General features: G+C 43.6%; 1 protein-coding gene across 1 annotated transcript in view; it reads right to left on the bottom strand.

Moving 5' to 3' along the window:
* Window positions 1-18,567, bottom strand: part of gab2 (GRB2-associated binding protein 2) — a 516,690-nt gene that overhangs the window by 217,076 nt on the left and 281,047 nt on the right. Inside the window, exon 2 of the mRNA XM_070892068.1 lies at window positions 998-1,298. Coding sequence (XP_070748169.1) covers window positions 998-1,298 — 301 coding nt within the window. The remainder of the gene's footprint in view (window positions 1-997; window positions 1,299-18,567) is intronic.

The raw sequence follows: 18,567 nt of genomic DNA, 5'->3' as shown, positions 1-18,567 counted from the left end.
CAGCTACTGAGTCAAAAATCAGTGCTCTGTATACAAAACTGCTTGTGATTTTATTGCAGTCAGAGACAGCTGCCTATAGAGGTACCGGTGAAAATCAATTCCAGTGCAACAAGCCAGCAATGCAAATACATCATTAGATGGCAAAATGTTGAACTGCAATTTTTCTGTTATTAATTATCTATTAGCCCTCAAGCATCTGGCAAGAGGAAGTCACTGATGAAGTTCAAAAAAATTGGGTGGAATGTTGGGAATCAAACACTCCATCCAATTGTTTTCACCTATCAGTCACTCCAGGGTCAGGTAAAGCACAATTGGCAGCAGAATAAAATTCCTCCGAATCGGCACTAATAGTCTGCCTTAGCTCCAAACTCAGAAAATCATTGTGAATTTTATTCAGTTCCACTTTATGACTTCTCTGCGTGTCAATGTGAGTTTGGAATTATTGGCTCATACACTATGAACTTGAGATTCTGGATTCATGCCCACATCCGAGAGGTGGACGAGCTGTGTGTTAACCCAACATGAAATCCAGTTCCCTACCCATGAACTGAAAACTGAAAATGCTGCCCATTGGCATCTGAAAAGAGAAAATACATGTAAGTGTTTTAGGTTGACATTCTTTGCTTCAACCCAAAATGCTGCCTTCTTTTCAGGCTCTGGCAGTGTGCTCCCGCCAGCATAGCTCTTCTATTTATAACATTTGATAAATGCTACTGGTGCATTTTAAGTGAAAGAGTACTCCTCTTAGAACTAACATTATTTTGTAATTAAGTATTGTAATAATTGCCGAATAGAACCTATTAGAAAAATAACTGTACTCTGTAATAAAAGTAAATAATAGTGCTGTTCTGGTGCATTTGTTAATACCTGATGTATTCAAACCAAGAAGCAAACATGTAACTGTCAACTGGGAAACATAGGCCATGTGATATAACCAGCAAGTTCTACTTACTCTATGTGTTATATCCAGAGAATTTAATGTTGTGTATTGTGTTACCTGCATTCTCATCAGATTGATTGAAGCCACAAATCTGGCAGATGGATCGGACCCACTTGTTCATTTCTTCCTCTGTCTCTGCCACCAGATAAAAGGTACGATCAATTGTCTTGATGTCAAACACAAAACTGTCTTGAAACTCTTTCTTTTTGAATGTTAGTCCTGCATCGACTTGCTCACAGAAATGAAGGTCTATCACACGGATTGGTTTTTTGGAATGGTCATTTTTGTAGTACTCCAGGACATCAGGATCGCCACTCATCCGTCCGCTACGTAGAATGAACCAACGCTTCTTCCAGGTCTAAGAAATTAAATAGATACAGGAACTGTTAAGGAGGGATACATTGTAGTACTATTTCTATGCCTTTCCATCTTCAGTTTCTTTAATCTAGTTACAGTTTCTGCTTTCATTTTATTCAAAACATTCCAAGGAGTTTCAGTCATTCTTTTTTAATTATAGTAGTCTGTTTTACAAACTGCTTAACTGATGTGCAAAACGTAAGATGGAACTCCAACACAATGCCATGTGATCGGAGGTGAGGGGTTTGATTCTCCACTCCACTTGGTTCCAAAATGAGCCATACTCTGTGGGGAGGTGCCAAGTGAAAGAGAGGCATCTTTCTATTGGGGGAAGGAAAATTAGAAGCGATGATGTTGCCAGGATGCAGTCCTGTACCTTCCAGAGAGTACGATAGGTGGTGGTTTAGAAACTAGCTATTGCTCAGGCACCTGGTTGAAAAAGGACTTGCTGAAGGAACAAAATTACAGGAAAAATATTACATAAAAAGATTGAATTAAAGAAACTGGATGGATACTATATAGTGAATCATCTGCGGCTCAAGATTCCATAAGAGAGAATTAACATAATGAACAAGGGAGTGCCCAGGTTTTTAACAAAGACCGCCCGATCCAACAGTGGCACTTGTGATGAGCAGAGTAATCGCATTCAAATTCATTTTGTTTTGCTTGTGTAACAGAGCAAAGTAAAGGAAACACCATTGGTATAAATATTTTCATATTTCTGTAACAAAATATAGTCCCTCTTCTCTGGGGATTATACTGGCCAAATTTTGATGACATTCCCAATATTTTAAAAGCACCTACGATTATCCTTAATGTGAGTTTGATTCATTATATAATGCACCCATGATTAGAGGTAGTATATTAATATGTATTTGATCTATTTTAGAACCATAGATGAAGGGTCATCGACCTGAAATGTTAACTCTTTTTCTCTCCACAAGTGCTATCTGACTCGCTGTGATTTCCAGCATTTTCTGTTTTTATTTCAGATTCCAGGCATTCGCAGTATTTTACTTTTGTATTAGAACCATAGAAATTTGCAGCACAGAAAGCAGTTGTTCATCCCATCATGTCTGTGCCAACTATTTGCTTGAGCAATTCAAAACTAATATAATTCCCCAGCTCTTTCCCTGTAACCTTCCTTTACCTCAAATACGTATCTACTTTTCCCTTAAAAGAGGCATTGGTCTGTGCCTCAACTACTTCCCTGTGGCAAAGCATTGTTTTAATAACCTTCTCCAACCCTCTGCATGAAGACATTTCTCCCAGCCTCTCTCTGTGGTGTATGAAATGATACAATGAACGCCGTACTGTGAGCCAGTGACTAGGTGTAACCTGGTCAGTCTCTAATGGCTTCCAGAAGTGAAGATACAAAGGTGAAGTTTAGCTTATATACCGGGCCCAGCATGAGTGTACCAATGACCCTAGAACCTCCGATGGTAGTGCCCCCTGGTGGTGGGCAGATCTTATGTACATACATTACATCATCCCCCCCCCCCCACAGTTCTTGGCACAAGTCCATATGACAAGTTCAGACAGTCCGGAGCCCTTCGCTCCCTGGTTGACCATCTCAGTACAATCCGAGTCTCTCATGACTTGGGGCTGGGCGTTGACCACAGTGGGTTCTTCTGATGGTTGGACGTGAGTTGGTTGGTCGTCTAAGCTCGTGGTGCCTTCTTCCAACTGTTCCGATTCGTCAGTGTGTCTTAGCTTGATTTGATCAATGTGTTTCCTGCACATCTGCCCATTCTTGAGCTTAACCGTATACACCCAGTTACCCTCCTTATCCGTAACATTGCCCGGGAGCCACTTGGGCCCTTGACCATGGTTACGTACATACACTGGGTCATTTACAGATATGTCGCGTGACACTGCGGCACGGTCGTGATACCACTGCTGGTGTTGACGTCGGGTTTCTACATGATCGTTAAGGTCAGGATGGAGTAGAGAGAGCCTGGTTTTGAGGCCTCTCTTCATCAATAGTTCCGCAGGTGGGACCCCGGTGAGCGTGTGTGACCTTGTCCTGTAACTGGGCAGTATGCGTGACAGGCGTGTCTGCAAGGAACCGTGAGTTACGCGTTTCAGGCTCTGCTTGATGGTTTGAACTGTGCGCTCTGCTTGACCATTGGATGCGGGTTTGAACTGGGCTGACCTCACGTGTTTTATGCCGTTGCGTTTCATGAACTCTTGAAACTCCAGGCTCGTGAAACACTGTCTGTTGTCGCTGACAACGATGTCTGGCAGACTATGTGTGGCAAACATGGCTCTCAGGTTCTCAATGGTGGCAGTGGAAGTGCTGGATGACATGATCACACATTCTATCCATTTGGAGTATGCATCCACCACCACAAAAACATTTTACCGAGGAAGGAGCCCGCAAAGTCGATGTGGATTCTAGACCATGGTTTGGATGGCCATGACCACAGACTGAGCGGAGCTTTCTTTGGGGCATTGCTTAACTGCATGCGAGTGCTGCACTGATGCACACATGACTCTAATTCTGAGTCAATGCCAGGCCACCAAACATGGGACATCATGACAATACAGGGATGCGTACTATGTAACTCCCGTACAAATCTCGCCCTGCCTTTCTTGGGCATTACAATACGATTACCCCACAGTAAATAGTCAGACTGGATGGAAAGCTCATCTTTGCGACAGCTGTACGGTTTGGTTTCATCACCCATTTCCTTGGGGATGGTCGACCAGTTCCCGTTGAGAACAGAACGTTTTACAACCGATAGGGTCAGATCCTGGCTGGTCCAGGTCTTAACTTGTTGAGCAGTGACAGGCGACCCTTAACTCTCAAAGGCATCCATGACCATGAGTAACTCTGCGGGCATTGGCGTTTCCACCTCCGGTGTGGGCAACGGTAACCGGCTCAATGCATCAGCGCAGTTGTCAGTGCCTAGTCTATGGCGAATGATATAATCATCGGCAGATAATGTCAGCGCCCACCTCTGGATGCGGGACGACGTGTTGGTATTGATACCTTTATGTTCCGAGAACAACGATATAAACGGCTTGTGATCGGTTTCCAGCTCGAAGCGAAGCCCAAACAGGTACTGGTGCATTTTTTTTAGCCATAAGCACATGCTAAAGCCTCTTTCTCTACCATGCCGTAGGCTCTTTCCACCTTGGACAGGCTTCGAGACGCATATGCAACTGGTTGTTGTTTGCCTGACTCATTAGCTTGCTGGAGTACGCAGCCGACCCCATAGGACGACGCATCACAGATCAAAAGTACACGCTTGCATGGGTCATACAGTACCAGTAGCTTGTGGGAACACAACAGATTTCTAGCCTTCTCAAAGGCTCTGTCTTGAAATTCACCCCACATCCAGTCGTCTCCTTTCCTGAGCAGCTTGTGCAATGCTCTAATGCTGTGCTCAATTTGGGTAAGAAGTTACCGAAGTAGTTGAGAAGACCCAGGAATGAACGCAGCTCCGTCACATTCTGGGCCCTGGCCGCATTTTTGATGGCCTGTGTTTTCACGTCTGTAGGTCTGATTCTGTCTGCAGCAATCTTTCATCCAAGGAATTCGACCTCTGGTGCCATGAAAACGCACTTTGAACGTTTCAGCCTGAGTCCCACTTTGTCCAGACGACGCAGAACCTCTTCCAGATTGTGCAGGTGCTCGGCGGTGTCACGACCTGTGACTAGGATGTCGTCTTAGAATACCACGGTCCTGGGGATGGATTTTAATAGGCTCTCCATGTTTCTCTGAAATATGGCTGCTGCCAAATGAATGCCAAAAGGGCACCTGTTGTAAATAAACAGTCCCTTGTGCGTGTTGATGCATGTAAGTTTCTTTGATGATTCAACCAGTTCCTGTGTCATGTAGGCTGACATTAGATCCAATTTAGTGAACAATTTTCCCCCGGCTAGCATTGCAAACAGGTCATCAGATTTCTGTAGCGGCTACTGATCTTGTTTCGAAACTCGGTTGATCGTGACCTTGTAGTCTCCACAAATCCTGACAGTGCTGTCGCTCTTTAACACCGGAACAATGGGATTGGCCCATTCATTAAATTCGACCGGTGAGATGACCCCCTCGCATTGTAGCCTATCCAATTTGAGTTTGCCATACTTTTGCATGGATTCGTATTTGCCTCATCGCCAGTTGTAGTGTATGAAATGATACAATGACTAGGTGTAACCTGGTCAGTCTTTAATGGCTTCCAGAAGTGAAGATACAAAGATGAAGTTCAGGATATATACTGGGCCCAGCACGAGTGTACCTATGACCCTAGGACATCAGATGGTAGTGCCCCCTGGTGGTAGGCAGACCTTATATACATACATTACACTGTGCTCATTCCCTTAGGGACAATTTTAAATTTATGACCTCACATAACTGACTCCCAGGCATGTAGTTTCCTCTAATGACGCAATCAATAAAATGCGCCCACCATAATGTGCTGGATACTGCGATGGTTTTACCAAGGTGCAAACTCATTAGTATAAGCCCAAACATAAAATCTCCCATTAATCAATGCAATCAGGCATTGTAATAGATTTGTGACTGTAACAGGGCATTCTCCAGCATCGCAAAGAGGAGGGGGAGTGTCAGGAAACTGACTGATTCAATGCTCTTGATCTTACTCATTAAGTGGCTTCAATTGACTGGTATGATGTGCCCTTGGTAAGCAAGACCTGTGACCAGCCATCAATTGAAGCCACACGTGCATCCTGCTCTGCTGTAATTGGCTGAATTTAGAATAATTTAAATTGAGTTTAAACTGAATTTAAAGTAATTGCAGCAGCAGCAGGATCCAAGCTGGGACAGGCTTCAATTGACAGCTGGTCACTGCAGGTACAGGTGATTAACACTGGATTCATGTGACCACTGGTGCCTGTGCACCCAAGATCCCGGGCGCAATGCGATAAACATCCCCTAACCGGCACAATCGGTGGAAAGTCGCCTATCTGACCTGGGGGCATGGTCTGCTTAGGGCGAATTGACTTTTGAACAAGTGTAAAAGATCGCGGATACTCGTGAGTAAAGTAGTTATGGGCACAACTTAGTTATGTTTAAAATTCCACAGTCTTTAACAATACTTCATTCGATGTGACCCAGATCTGTAGCTCACTGGTTATGTGTGCTACTGTCAAACGGGGTAGAAAGGAAGGTGGAGATTGACAATTCTCAGTTTCCCCTGCTTTAATTGCACTTTCTGCAGGTTAGACATTTATAACAGATGCTGTAATAATCTCAGTTTCTTTTCTATATAGCCTATCTTCACTGCCTCCACTTCAGAAGGCAAAATGATGCAGAAATGGGTCATCTGCTGCAGACAATGGGCTCAATTGTCCCCAAAGCTGTTTTTTAGCGTATTTGAAGATTTACGCCCGTTTTTATTTTGGAGCCCAACTCCGCCAAAAAAAAATCATCCAACTTTCCCTGTTTGAATTGTTCATTTCGGCGCCGCCTAGCCTGTCCTTTAGCTTTGGGAGTGGAGCCTAAGATCTGCACCATATAGATCGGGTTGCCAGGGTAACGAGGGACACACTGTGGGCTGCGGTTGGAAAGTGACACATACAACACATTCTGGCCAGCTCACAGCAACCTGCACACGCACCTTGCACATTGCAGCAGCATTCCATCATTAAATTATTAAAGAGTTTAATGCCAAAAGTCTATTCCCCCTCCCAGTGCCACTCCTAACCCTGGCCGGAAAGCCTCCCTCCCCCCTCCTCCCGATGCCGGTTCCGACTGCTAGCCCTGGCTGAAGGGCCTCCCCCTACTGATGCCGGTTACTGCTGCTAGCCCTGGTCGAAGGGCTTCCCTCCTCTGCTGGTGCCGATTGCTGCTCCTAACCCTGACTGAAAGGCCTCCCCCCCCATCTTCACTTCGCCTCTCTCTGCTGCTGCTGTCCGGGCCGTGGAACTGCATCTGCTGCGCTGATTCTCTGACCTGCGCCGATTTTGTTAACTGCCCAGAAGGTTTTTCCAGAGTGGTCACATACGCCGTCCTAAGAAAAATTGGAGTAAATCAGAGCTAACCAAACTTGTTTAAATGGCCAGAATTGGCGAGGGTGGAAGGTTATGCCCCCAATGATGCAAAAAAAATATTCACTTAAAAAAATCGTAATGAACTGAGTTACGCTGGCGCAGAAACTTTGGGAAAACTTGGATATTTAAATTTAGGCCAAAAAAAGCAGTGCGCACCAAAAAAACGGCACAGCTAACTGGGGAAAATTGAGCCCAATATCTGGATCAGGGATTGCTCTGAAGATAGACTTTCCGTAACATGAAGCTTTCATGCTGTAGGATGCTTCCAACCAAGGAGACATCTGCTCATGAAAAAGTCTTTCTTTTTCAGTCAAATGACAAATGTATGTTTGTAAAGTACAACACCTTCATCACTTCTTTGGTGGAAAGGAGACATCAACTGGACAGGTCACATAACTTTCACAGGGTGATAGGGGTTCGCTCCAGTGCAAAGTGTTACACCTGGTACCCATGTGGGTATTAGGGCTTTTCATAACAACCCTTTGTGGTCTTCATGAGCAGAAAGAGTTTGCATTAAATTATTAGTCAGGTGGTATTTGACCACAGGAACATTATTCTGCATGACAGTGGTCAATACGCAGGCAGCAACCATGATGCCTTTAGTGGGTGACAGTCCATAGTGCCTACATTATTTGAAGATTATGAAACACTAGGTGCATATCTTTTAGTAGAACAGGGCTAGCCTCTGCATTCATGGCTGCTGACCTCACTGAAAAGCCCCCTAATATCAGATGAGCACTATGGCTTGGATGACTCAGCCACCACCATCACTAGCTTCAAGAAAAGCATATCAAGCTAACGCACAATGAAAAAGTATGGACAAAAGGGCAATGATTGTGTACAGTGCTTCAAATAGTACCTCCCAGAGAGAGTGGCAGCACCCAACCTAAGTTTGTGCCATGGTTGATGGGCCCACAAGAAACGTGTGTAAAAGTTATTAGAACATTTACCAATACCTTGTTCCTGATAACAGCAAACTTCTCCCTCATTTGCATCCTGTTATGAGAGGCCACACTGACTTAGTTAATGACCACCCTCCATGCAGCTGGCACCTGTGCTTTTACTGGAGGGTGGCCTTCAACCCCAAACATGGACCTTGTTTGGTGCACTTTCTGCAGCAGTACCTCCAATTCTGCAGCAAATTGCTGCCCACATGCCTCCATTATTGCAATGAAAAGCTCCCATTTCTCTAAGACCAAAGGGTATATTTATGCATTCCAAGCTCCCACAGCAGTACTCATTTTCAGGCCAATGCGATTGGACTCCATTTCCACTTTGGGACAATAGGAAATGGTGAATTTACACTTGTTCGCCTCCTTTAACATTTATTTACATTCAATACAGGACTGATTTCTGAAAAAAAAACCTAACTTGATTTTTGTGACATCATGGAATTGAAAACAATTGACTAAATCAAACATGGCATATCTGTATTATTAGTTTCTCCTCTCATCATTTGGAAGATTTCCAGTTGCCCATGTTTGAATTTCATGAGATTCCAAGAGTCACAAATTCCCATTGGAGTGTAATGTTCCAAAAACTACGCCACTCACAGGGGTCATGGACAGTCAGGAAGATTACACCACCTTGTTAAAGTCATGTATTTGTGGAATTCCACAGAGATCTATCACAGAAAGTAACAAGACAGACGGCAGTACAAATATAATGCTATAAAAGCATTTTGTTCAGTCCTATGCAAATGATCATTGAATGTGACAAGTGTGTTTTAAAGTAATTTGTCATGACAGAGAATGTTGACATTTTTCCACTTTACAATTCACACTTGCGGATACATTCTTGCATTAAATATCACATAGCACAGTGTAGGATATTATTGAGGGTCCCTCTGAATTACACTGGCAAAGTATCTCAGTTCCAAATTCATGTGAGCAAACACCTTATAACTATTTGTTCGTGTGGTGGGTAAATGCTGACTGGTTGGGCCTTCGTTGTTCGTTGTTGCAACTTCTACAAGATCAGCCATGATCTTGTTGTATGGCGGAGCAGGCTCAAAGGATCAAATAGCCTTCTCCAGCTCCTATTATGTTCTTATGCACACATTTCATTCACCAATATGATAATATTGCGATGGATCGGAGATGCATAAAAGAATCTGGGCCTTTCCCGCCTCAAGTGGGGTGTGGAAACAACAACCGTGGCTCAATGGTAGCACTCTAGCCTCTGAATCAGAAGGTTGTGGGTTTAAACTTCACTCCAGAAATTTGAGCACAAAATCTAGGCTGACACTCCAGATCAGTACTGAGGCAGTGCTGGACTGTCAGAGGTGCCATCTTTTGGATATGACATTAATCCAAGGCCCTCTCAGGTGGATGTAAAATATCTCAGGTGGATGTAAAATATCCCAAAATTCTATTTTGAAGATGAGCAGGGGAGTTATCTCCTATGTCCTAGCCAATATTTATCCCACAACCAATATCAATAAACAGATTATCTGGTCATTATCACATTGCTGTTTGTGGGAGCTTGCTGTACACAAATTAGCTATTGTGTTTTTTACATTGCAACAGTGACTTCAAAAGTACTTCATTGACTGTAGTGCACTTTTAGACATCTTGAGGTTCATGAAAGGTGCTATATAAATGGAAGTCTTTCTTGTATAGTGCCTTTAACGTAACAAAACATCCCAAGATGCTTCACAGGACGGTAATTGGACAAAGGTTGACACCAATCCAAAGGAGGAGTTATTAGGACAGGTGACTAAAAGTTTGGTTAAAGAGGCAAGTTTTAAAGAGGTTTTAAAAGCAAGAGGGAGAGATGGAAAGGTTTAGGGAGGAAATTCCAGAGTATAGGGCCTAGATGGCTGAAGGCACAGCTGCCACGTTGGGTGGGGCAAAACTTCCACCTGCCAGTGAATTCCAGGCCCGATCTTGTTCCCCATCTCAAATCAGGAATAGGGTCATTTGCACAACTGGGGCAGGCACGCAGTCCATTTTAGGTGCCACTTGGGTATCTGCCCTGAGATAGGACAGGAATTCTTCTTCTTTGGTAGCACCTCCCAGACCCGCGGCCTATATCACCTATAAGGACAGCAGGCGCATGGGAACACCACCACCTCCAAGTTCCCCTCTAAGTCACACACCATCCTGACTTGGAAGTATATTGCCGTTCCTTCATCGTCACTGGGTCAAAATCCTGGAACTCCCTCCTTAACAGCACTGTGGGAATACCTTCACCACAAGGACTGCAGCGGTTCAAGAAAGCAGCTCACCACCACCTTCTCAAGGACAATTAGGAATGGGCATTAAATGTTGGCCTTGCCAGCAACGCCCACATCCCAGGAACAAATTTTTAAAAAAAATTCAGATCAGCACCTTGCCGCTCCATTGGGGCCAGGGGTTGATATTTTGAGTGAAAAGTTGCTGCAATTTTCAATTGCCATTTGCCTGATAGCAATTAATCACTCTTTTTGTCTTTCCTGGGAGATTACATGATTACAGTGGGAGGGTACACTGGAAGTTATGGTGCCTAGTTGGGTCATGACTATTTGGTACAGGCTCGATGGACCAAAAGGTATTTTCCTGTCCTTCTTTTCATATGTTTGTGAGACCAGATGCAGAGAATGTGCAAGTATGCGATAAGGCCAGCCAGCCAGCCCAAACAATGTATTCCTCTATTTACATCAGAGATGTCAACACTTATTCTTAGATGTGAGACTTTCAGTTACGGATTGTGTATATGAGAGTGTTCATTTTCTTATTTTGCGCTGCTCGCTGAAGCTCACCTGCCAGCAATGCACATCAAAAACCACAATGTGTGCTGCATGATCTTCCAACTATTTGTCGTTGATAAATAGTCTGCAGCGACTACCCGGATGTACGTTGTTGGTGGGTGAGGCTCCCTGCTGGTAACGTGTATTGAAAATTTTTCCCAAATTGTCAATTTTTGTCAAAAAAGAATCATGGCTAAAACAGGCAAGCAGTGTCTGTCATGTGGGACACAGCAGTCTGCCAGTGGCATAAATATATTCTTAGCTGTTTCTCCTATATCTCTCTCTTTGTGTTTTCTCTTCCCAGCCACTGGACTGTGGGATTGGCAGTCTTTTCCTCCTGTCCTGGCATCCATACTGATTATAGAACTATGGGACCTATAGCTTTAGTAGAGGGAGAGGGAAGAGTGGGAGATATTTAGTAACACAGTCAAGGCATGCAGGAGATTACAATTCCAATTTTCCCACATGAAGATTTCCATCTCCTGCATGAGACTTCTGCTGGATGCAGGAACATTTACCTCTTCTTTCAGGGCCCATAATGGTGGCTTGTTTAACTACATTTTTCTTTTTAGTTTCCTAATTTCTGGGGGGGAATAAGGTAACTACATCAAGGCGTTCTAATGCGGAGGATGTAGGTGAAAGACCTTGTATCCCCTGTGATTTAGTGGAAGTTATGTTAATTTTTCCTGGGGGTGTTTGCAGCCTGATCAGTCCATGAAGGTAACTACCCCTGATTCCTAGTGGCCTTCCTATATACATGTACAACCTCTGCTAGCATAGTAAAAAGTAGATCTGGACTTTGTGAGATAGTGTAAAATGGGTGATAGCAAGTTGGCAGCCCATTTGACATCTCTCTCAATTTTTAGTTCCACTGATTTCATTAGAAATAAAAAATCGCGGGAGATGTAAATCTCTGCGTCCTCTTGCAGTTAGATATGCACAGAAGAGTGATGCATTCTTATTCCCTTGCATTTATTGGAGGTTTTATACACAAACTTTAGAGATCATGTCAAAAAACCTTCAATGATATCCTACTTGGCAACAACTGCAATTCCCACAGTTTAGATTGAATACATAAAGTACACTAGGGATTGTGGAAGTTACTCTTGGGGTTCAAATGACTTATAAGTTACAAGTTATATCACGTGGTGAATTAAAGTTAGATAAAAAATTTTATCTCACTGCAGTAAATTATCACTATTCTGACCAATGAATTTAAAAAAAAGTGACCAGCGCTATTTGCCTATGCCCGTTCAAAATGGTGCAGCCTGCTCACTTAAATGATTGCAACGCTGATCTCAGCACTAAACACGCTGCTGATTGGCTTAGCGCTCAATGGGTGTTGGGGGGGGGGGGGGGGGGGCCAAGATCAACTGCAGTCTATTGTCCAATAACGTTTGGCCTAGGCTCTCTCCACTACCTAAAGGGAAGGTGCTTTATTGCAGAAGCAGCTCATTGTCAGGTGAAAGGAAGCCATGGCCCAACACCCGAGAGAAAAGGTGAAACAATTTTCTGATGCGGCACTGCAGACCTTCATCCTGGGGATTCAACGACACCGTGAAGGCCTATCTCTGCAAGGGGGCAAGAGCCCTTCAAGGTTGACCACAAGAAGGATCTAGGAGGAGATCGCTCCATCCATTATGAGTGTTATACCCAGGACCTGAATCCAGTGCTGCAAAAAGTTTAATGACCTCACGCGAGTGGTCAAGGTGAGTGAATGCAGCAGCAAATGCCATATCCTACCATCTGCACCACTAGCCTCACACACTGTTCAATACATCACACCTTCATCACTCACCTACCAATAATCTCTAGCTATCACCACTCATACCTCACAATCATAGCTTCACTTCATCCTCACACACTTACCACTGCTGCAACACTCACACCCACATCGAACACACTGCCAGCTATTCAACCATGGCAGGCACATCACCCAAACACATTGCACCATTCTCACTGACACACTTCCCTTTCTCTTGCAGGCCAAGGTGGCTCACAACAGCATTGCATCTGACACCCGCAGACACCAGCTCAGAAAATGCACATACTTTAGAGGGCAGTATAGAGGCAGGTTCTGCAAGTGGTGAGTCACCGGGCACGAGTGGTTGCAGCAAAGCCAGGGGGAAAGGGTAGCTCGGGCGCCAGCTCCCCAGAGGGCAAATTCACGCACGAGTTCTGCTCGACAGGACTCAGATAATGACCTCGATGGGACGGTCTTCAGAAGAAGGGTGATGGGCATGCACATGGAAATGCTAGGTGCAATGGCAAGCCTTCCAGCGAGCCTCTTGTCAGTGTCAAGGAGCATGGTGGAGACTGGGTCCAACATTGTATGGGGTTTTGTACAGAGCTTGGAGCCCATGATTTCCAGGATGAAAATAATGGGGAACTCCATGGGAGACCCTGTGAACCCACAATGGGCGATCTCGCAGCTTACATTGCAGCACAGGTGGAAGTGACCCAAAGTTTCAGTGTTTCAGTGGAAGCGCAGACTGCTCACCTGTGGTCTCAGCTTGCTGCTGCTCAAGCTCAGACTGTTATCATCCTGGCTGGATAATCAAAGTGTCGAAAGGGGCTTTCAGGTTGTCACAGCAGTCCAGCAATCTGTGCTCCAACAGATGGCTAGGAATGCTGAGGCGCCACCCCGGGGAGTGGCAGTGGATCTGTGGAGAAAAACCTGCCCCCCTCTCTCGGGATGACAGGATTCGTGCTCCCACCACTGCCACTCCACCATTGCCCTTGCTGCTATCTCTCATCCAGCCAACCAGCCCAGACTGCTGCCACCCATGCCGAGGAGGTGCAGTCTACAGCCAGGACTACTGGGTCCAGAGCTGCTCGAGTTCGTCATGCAAGGACATCTGCAGTCTCCCACACTGAGGCCAGGTTATCGCCAACAGAGGCGAATTCGATCCGGGCGACATTGGTGCAGCATGGGAAACCCGCTCTGAAGTGCAGCCGCCCTCTCCCTTCAATCTTCCGTGGCTGGGGCTTGTTAAGCCCGCCCTGCAGCTTTCTTGGCCAATTAACTGGAAGTGGGTCTGATGACATCATCTGATGCCTTAAAGGGACCATTCCAACTTCTTTTTAAACAGTTATTCTGTCAGTCTTTTGCAGCATTGAACTGCTGCAAACACTGACAAACACTGCACAAAGGTGTACGGCTACACCCAGGCTCTCCCATGACTCCCTCCGGATGCTTATGGAGGGAGTCACAGCAAGCAGGGAGGTTCTCTTCCCTTCCAATAGATGGAAGAGACCTCTTCAGGAAACCATAGCAGCCTGGTCACACATTGCACAGGAGGGCACCAGCAAGGATGTCATCTGGAGGAACTGCTTACAGTGGTGCAAACCTTTCAATGATCTCAGCAGATCACAAAATGTTACTGCAAAGCCACACTCAACCTCATCCTGCTGTGCTACTCATCACATCCCCAGCACTCTGCCTTCCCTACCCTACTCCTGCAGATCCATACTCACACCTCGCTTACCTTGCACCTCCACCCATTATATCAGAATATTCATTATTGGAACTTTTCTTGTGCTCAGAATTGATGGGTCTATATATGAGGAGCAAACAAAAATAGTATTACATTGATCTACTTGTTTCCTGCAATTACTGCAAATCATGAACATGCACACGTGGAAAAGAAAACATGGCCAATAATATGGCTCAGAGGTAACTACACCTGCGACTTAACTCACTATAATAATGACAGCCAGTTAGAATGGCTAACGAGAACAGAGATTCAAGACAAATTGTTCCACCTGCACAAATATAGATGCAGGCAGTGGTAAACAATTATTTTCCAACAGCCATGTTTGTGTGTGTAATAGTTGAGATTTAAAGTTGTCACTTGCCAAATCATCAAAATACAGGTCATCATGCCTGCTTGCCGTAATAAATCAAATAAAGAATTTAGGAGAAACTTCTTTATCCAGAGAGCGGTTAGAATGTGGAATTTGCTACTACATGGAATAGTTGAGGCGAATAGCATAGATGCCTTTAAAGGGAAGCTAGATATGTACATGAGGAAGAAAGGATCAGAGGGTTATACAGACATGGCTAGATGAAGGAGGGAGGGAGGAGGTTTGTGTGGAACATAAACACCAGCACAGACCAGTTGGGTCGAATGGCTTGTTTCTGTGCCATAAATTCTATGTAATATTAAATTTGATCATATTGTGACTGGGTAGCATTGTTTTTCTTAGAGCTTGCTTTTAAATGGACTTTCTACTTTTATATGCTCTTCCAACAACACACCTTTCTTGGGCAACCTTCTGCCAGGCCTCTGCCACAGGGTATGTAAAAATACCCCAGCACCACAGCCTCTGATTTTCCATCTCTCCATGTAATAAAGCATTTGGCTGAGGGTAGTGAAATCATAAATGGTACATCCAAAATTTGAGACTTGTGTGTGGAATTGTGACCACAAACCCACATTTCCCCTTCAGAGTATAATGTTCGCTGAAGCACCAACATGTCACTACAACCTATATTTGTCATACTCTGTTATACAGAGAATAGGATGGCATTATGTAGCTTATGACACCAAGTGGAGCTTAGCAACAAACCAGTAATTACAGGTGCAAGAAAATAACATAAATAAAATGATACCCCTGGAATGATGAACAGCCAAAACAATACTAATGCAAATCAAATCGGTCCCATCAGTTACAATTAAGAGGATTACATGAAGGTCTATTGTTAATATATTAAAGTGGCTATTACACTAATGAGCAGATTCAATCACCTTAATTGATGTAATGAGGAACTCAAAGCACTTACAGGATAGTACAATGAGATGCTTATTTTACTGTGTGCAAAATGTGCTGCCATTCTGAACTGCAGTAAATTGATGTTTTAATGTAGACACTTTATTAATAAATAAACTTATGGGGGCAGAATTTGCGGTTAGTATGACAGCACACTCTGAGTAGTTGTCCATATGGTTTTACTATTCAATGTAGTCTGTATTGCTATACAAACACTGCCATTACTTTGTATTGTTCTCACTCTGCTGTCCATCATTCTGATTACGAATCATTCCCAGCCACCAGACTTTTTGCACAATAAAGTAATTGGATATTGTTGAAACAAGATTTGCTGCCTAATATTTCTTTGCCAAACCTTAATTTGAATAATTGTTGTTTTTATTCATTTCGCTCTACTTGCGTAAAACTGGACAGATACTCGAAAAGGAACCCGTACTTATTTTACAAAAAATATTCCGTACCAGTTTAGCTTGAGTGTTAGAATGATTATTATTATTTACAATCGCCGATCGTAATTTCAGGGCCATTATGAAACAGGCAAAATTCTGCAAAAGTGATTGGCATTTTAAGATAATAAAGAGGGACACTTAATTTTCGCTAATCAGCGGGAATGAAGTGGGGAGTAGTTAAAATGGAGCAATTCCATTTCCCACTCCATTTCTGCCGATTCTCCATTTTAACACTGCTGGTTTTGGCGGTGAATGTGGCTCCCGTCAGACTTTGGTGGGAGCCTCATTAATAAATACAAATCAGGGTTCCATGAAGGAAATCTGTCGTTCTTACCCAGTCTGGTTCATATGTGACTCCATTCCCACACCAACATGGTTGTCTTGTAACTGTTCTCTGAAGTGGCTGAGCAAGCCAGTCAGTTGTACCAAACTACAATAGCGGTTCAAGAAAAAGGCCCATCACTATCTTCTTGGGGCAACTAGGGATGGGCATTAAATGCCGGCCTTGCTAGTAATGCCCACAACCCGAGAATTAATTTTTAAAAAAATGACATGGGACCCTGATGGCATTGTAGGCTGCTCTTGGGTACCCGGCATGACTGCCTCACCAGATAAAGCTAACAGGAAGCCAGCGGGACATACTCTGAACCTCACAACGAAAGTCCTGGCCTCAGTGTCCGGGGTCCATTCCCCCTCCCCAGCTATACCGCCCTCCTGCACTTATCTTGTTGGTGGGAGCCTTCTCTTGGTGCCAACAGGAAACCTCCAGGCTGTCTGATTGCTGTTCTTGCACTTCGGCCCGGGCAGTCCGATGTTCGCTCCTTCCTGCAGCCAGCTGCCTTTTCCACCTGATACGGGCAATCAGCTGACTAGTGGTATTCAACTGAAGCCCGGCATTAAGATCCGTGCGGGTTTACCTTCCACTCCTATTCGATTCCCGCTGAGAGTTAAAATTTGCCATAAAGGCAATAAGTAAATGTACTTATTAATATCGTCATTCACTAATCCACAGTAGGACAAAGCACTGAACATGTCCTCTTCAAGGTGCTTTCAATAGCACTTGGAAAACACAGATTTTTGCTGTTTTGTGGGTACATGGCAGCCCTGCCAGGTGTGAGAAGCTAAGATTGAAAAGCCTTTATTCATAAAATGATGAGCTGTTTTATGTATTTAAATCTCACTTTCTGTATTTGCATTAAAGAATCTGCAGTCAAATTATCTTTATTTTATCCCCATCACATCCTCATAATGTCACATTCCAAACATTAAATGGTGCAGTCATATTTCCATCTTCACTTTTCAGAAGTCCAGTACAATGTAGAAGGAATAAAATGCAGAAAAGCTGGAGCAGCATCAAGTTTCTGTCAAAAGAAATCTCTTGTGCCTTTTTAAATGTTAATATATACTGAATACTATTTACTAAATATGGCTGCTGGAATTCCCGGAGGATTTCTCGAGCTGTTGATGGTCCTCTTTAGTTGAAGGATGCATAGAAGAAAGCAGAGATAACCATAAAAGACATTATACAGCTTAAAAAAGTTACAAAGTTGTTGTGACAATAACTGTTCTGTTCCCATTCTTGCAGATGACTGGTGTCATTGTCCATGTTTTAACCAGGAGTGAAAAAATGGTTGACGAGAGCAGAATGTGGCGACTGAATTTCCTTCACTGTTTAATCAGGATGTATACAATATGGGAATTGTTCCAATTATATAACATGACATAATAAAAGTAAAAGCTCGAATTTCCAAAGAAAGAAAGCCTTATTTGCAATCTTTACTCCATTTCTTTCTAAAGGTAAAACGTTTCTTTGAGATAAATACATTTGGATAGCTCTGGTTATAACTGAATTTCACAGTGTCCTGATTGGCTGCAGTTTACTTTTAATTCTCATTGCTTCCTTCTTTATTCCACTTTAGAAATTGATCCACAGTTGAAACACATCAGCAGAATTTAATTTACAGCTTTTAAAAGACGAATTGGAAAATAAATTATACTAACATTTCTTGTTATTTCTCATTATTTTATATACTTATTAATAAAAAATGTATTGGTTAAATATAAGAGGAATCTTTTGTTCAATGTACTTCATGCAGATGAAGCCTGGATTAGCGTCACAGATCATAGGTCAAAGACATGAAAGTACAGAAGGAGACCATTCATCCTGTGCTACCTATTCAAATGAGGCTGTTGACTCTAATCCCATTTACCTGCTCTTAACCTAATTGTATAGATCTATATCCTTATGTCCAACTTTCCAGTGTATGAACGACACCAGAATTAGATACATTAGGAGCGAT

Source organism: Pristiophorus japonicus, chromosome 10, assembly GCF_044704955.1.
Source record: "Pristiophorus japonicus isolate sPriJap1 chromosome 10, sPriJap1.hap1, whole genome shotgun sequence".
In the NCBI taxonomy this organism is placed as follows: Eukaryota; Metazoa; Chordata; class Chondrichthyes; family Pristiophoridae; genus Pristiophorus; species Pristiophorus japonicus.
This window is presented reverse-complemented; position numbering and strand designations above follow the sequence as displayed.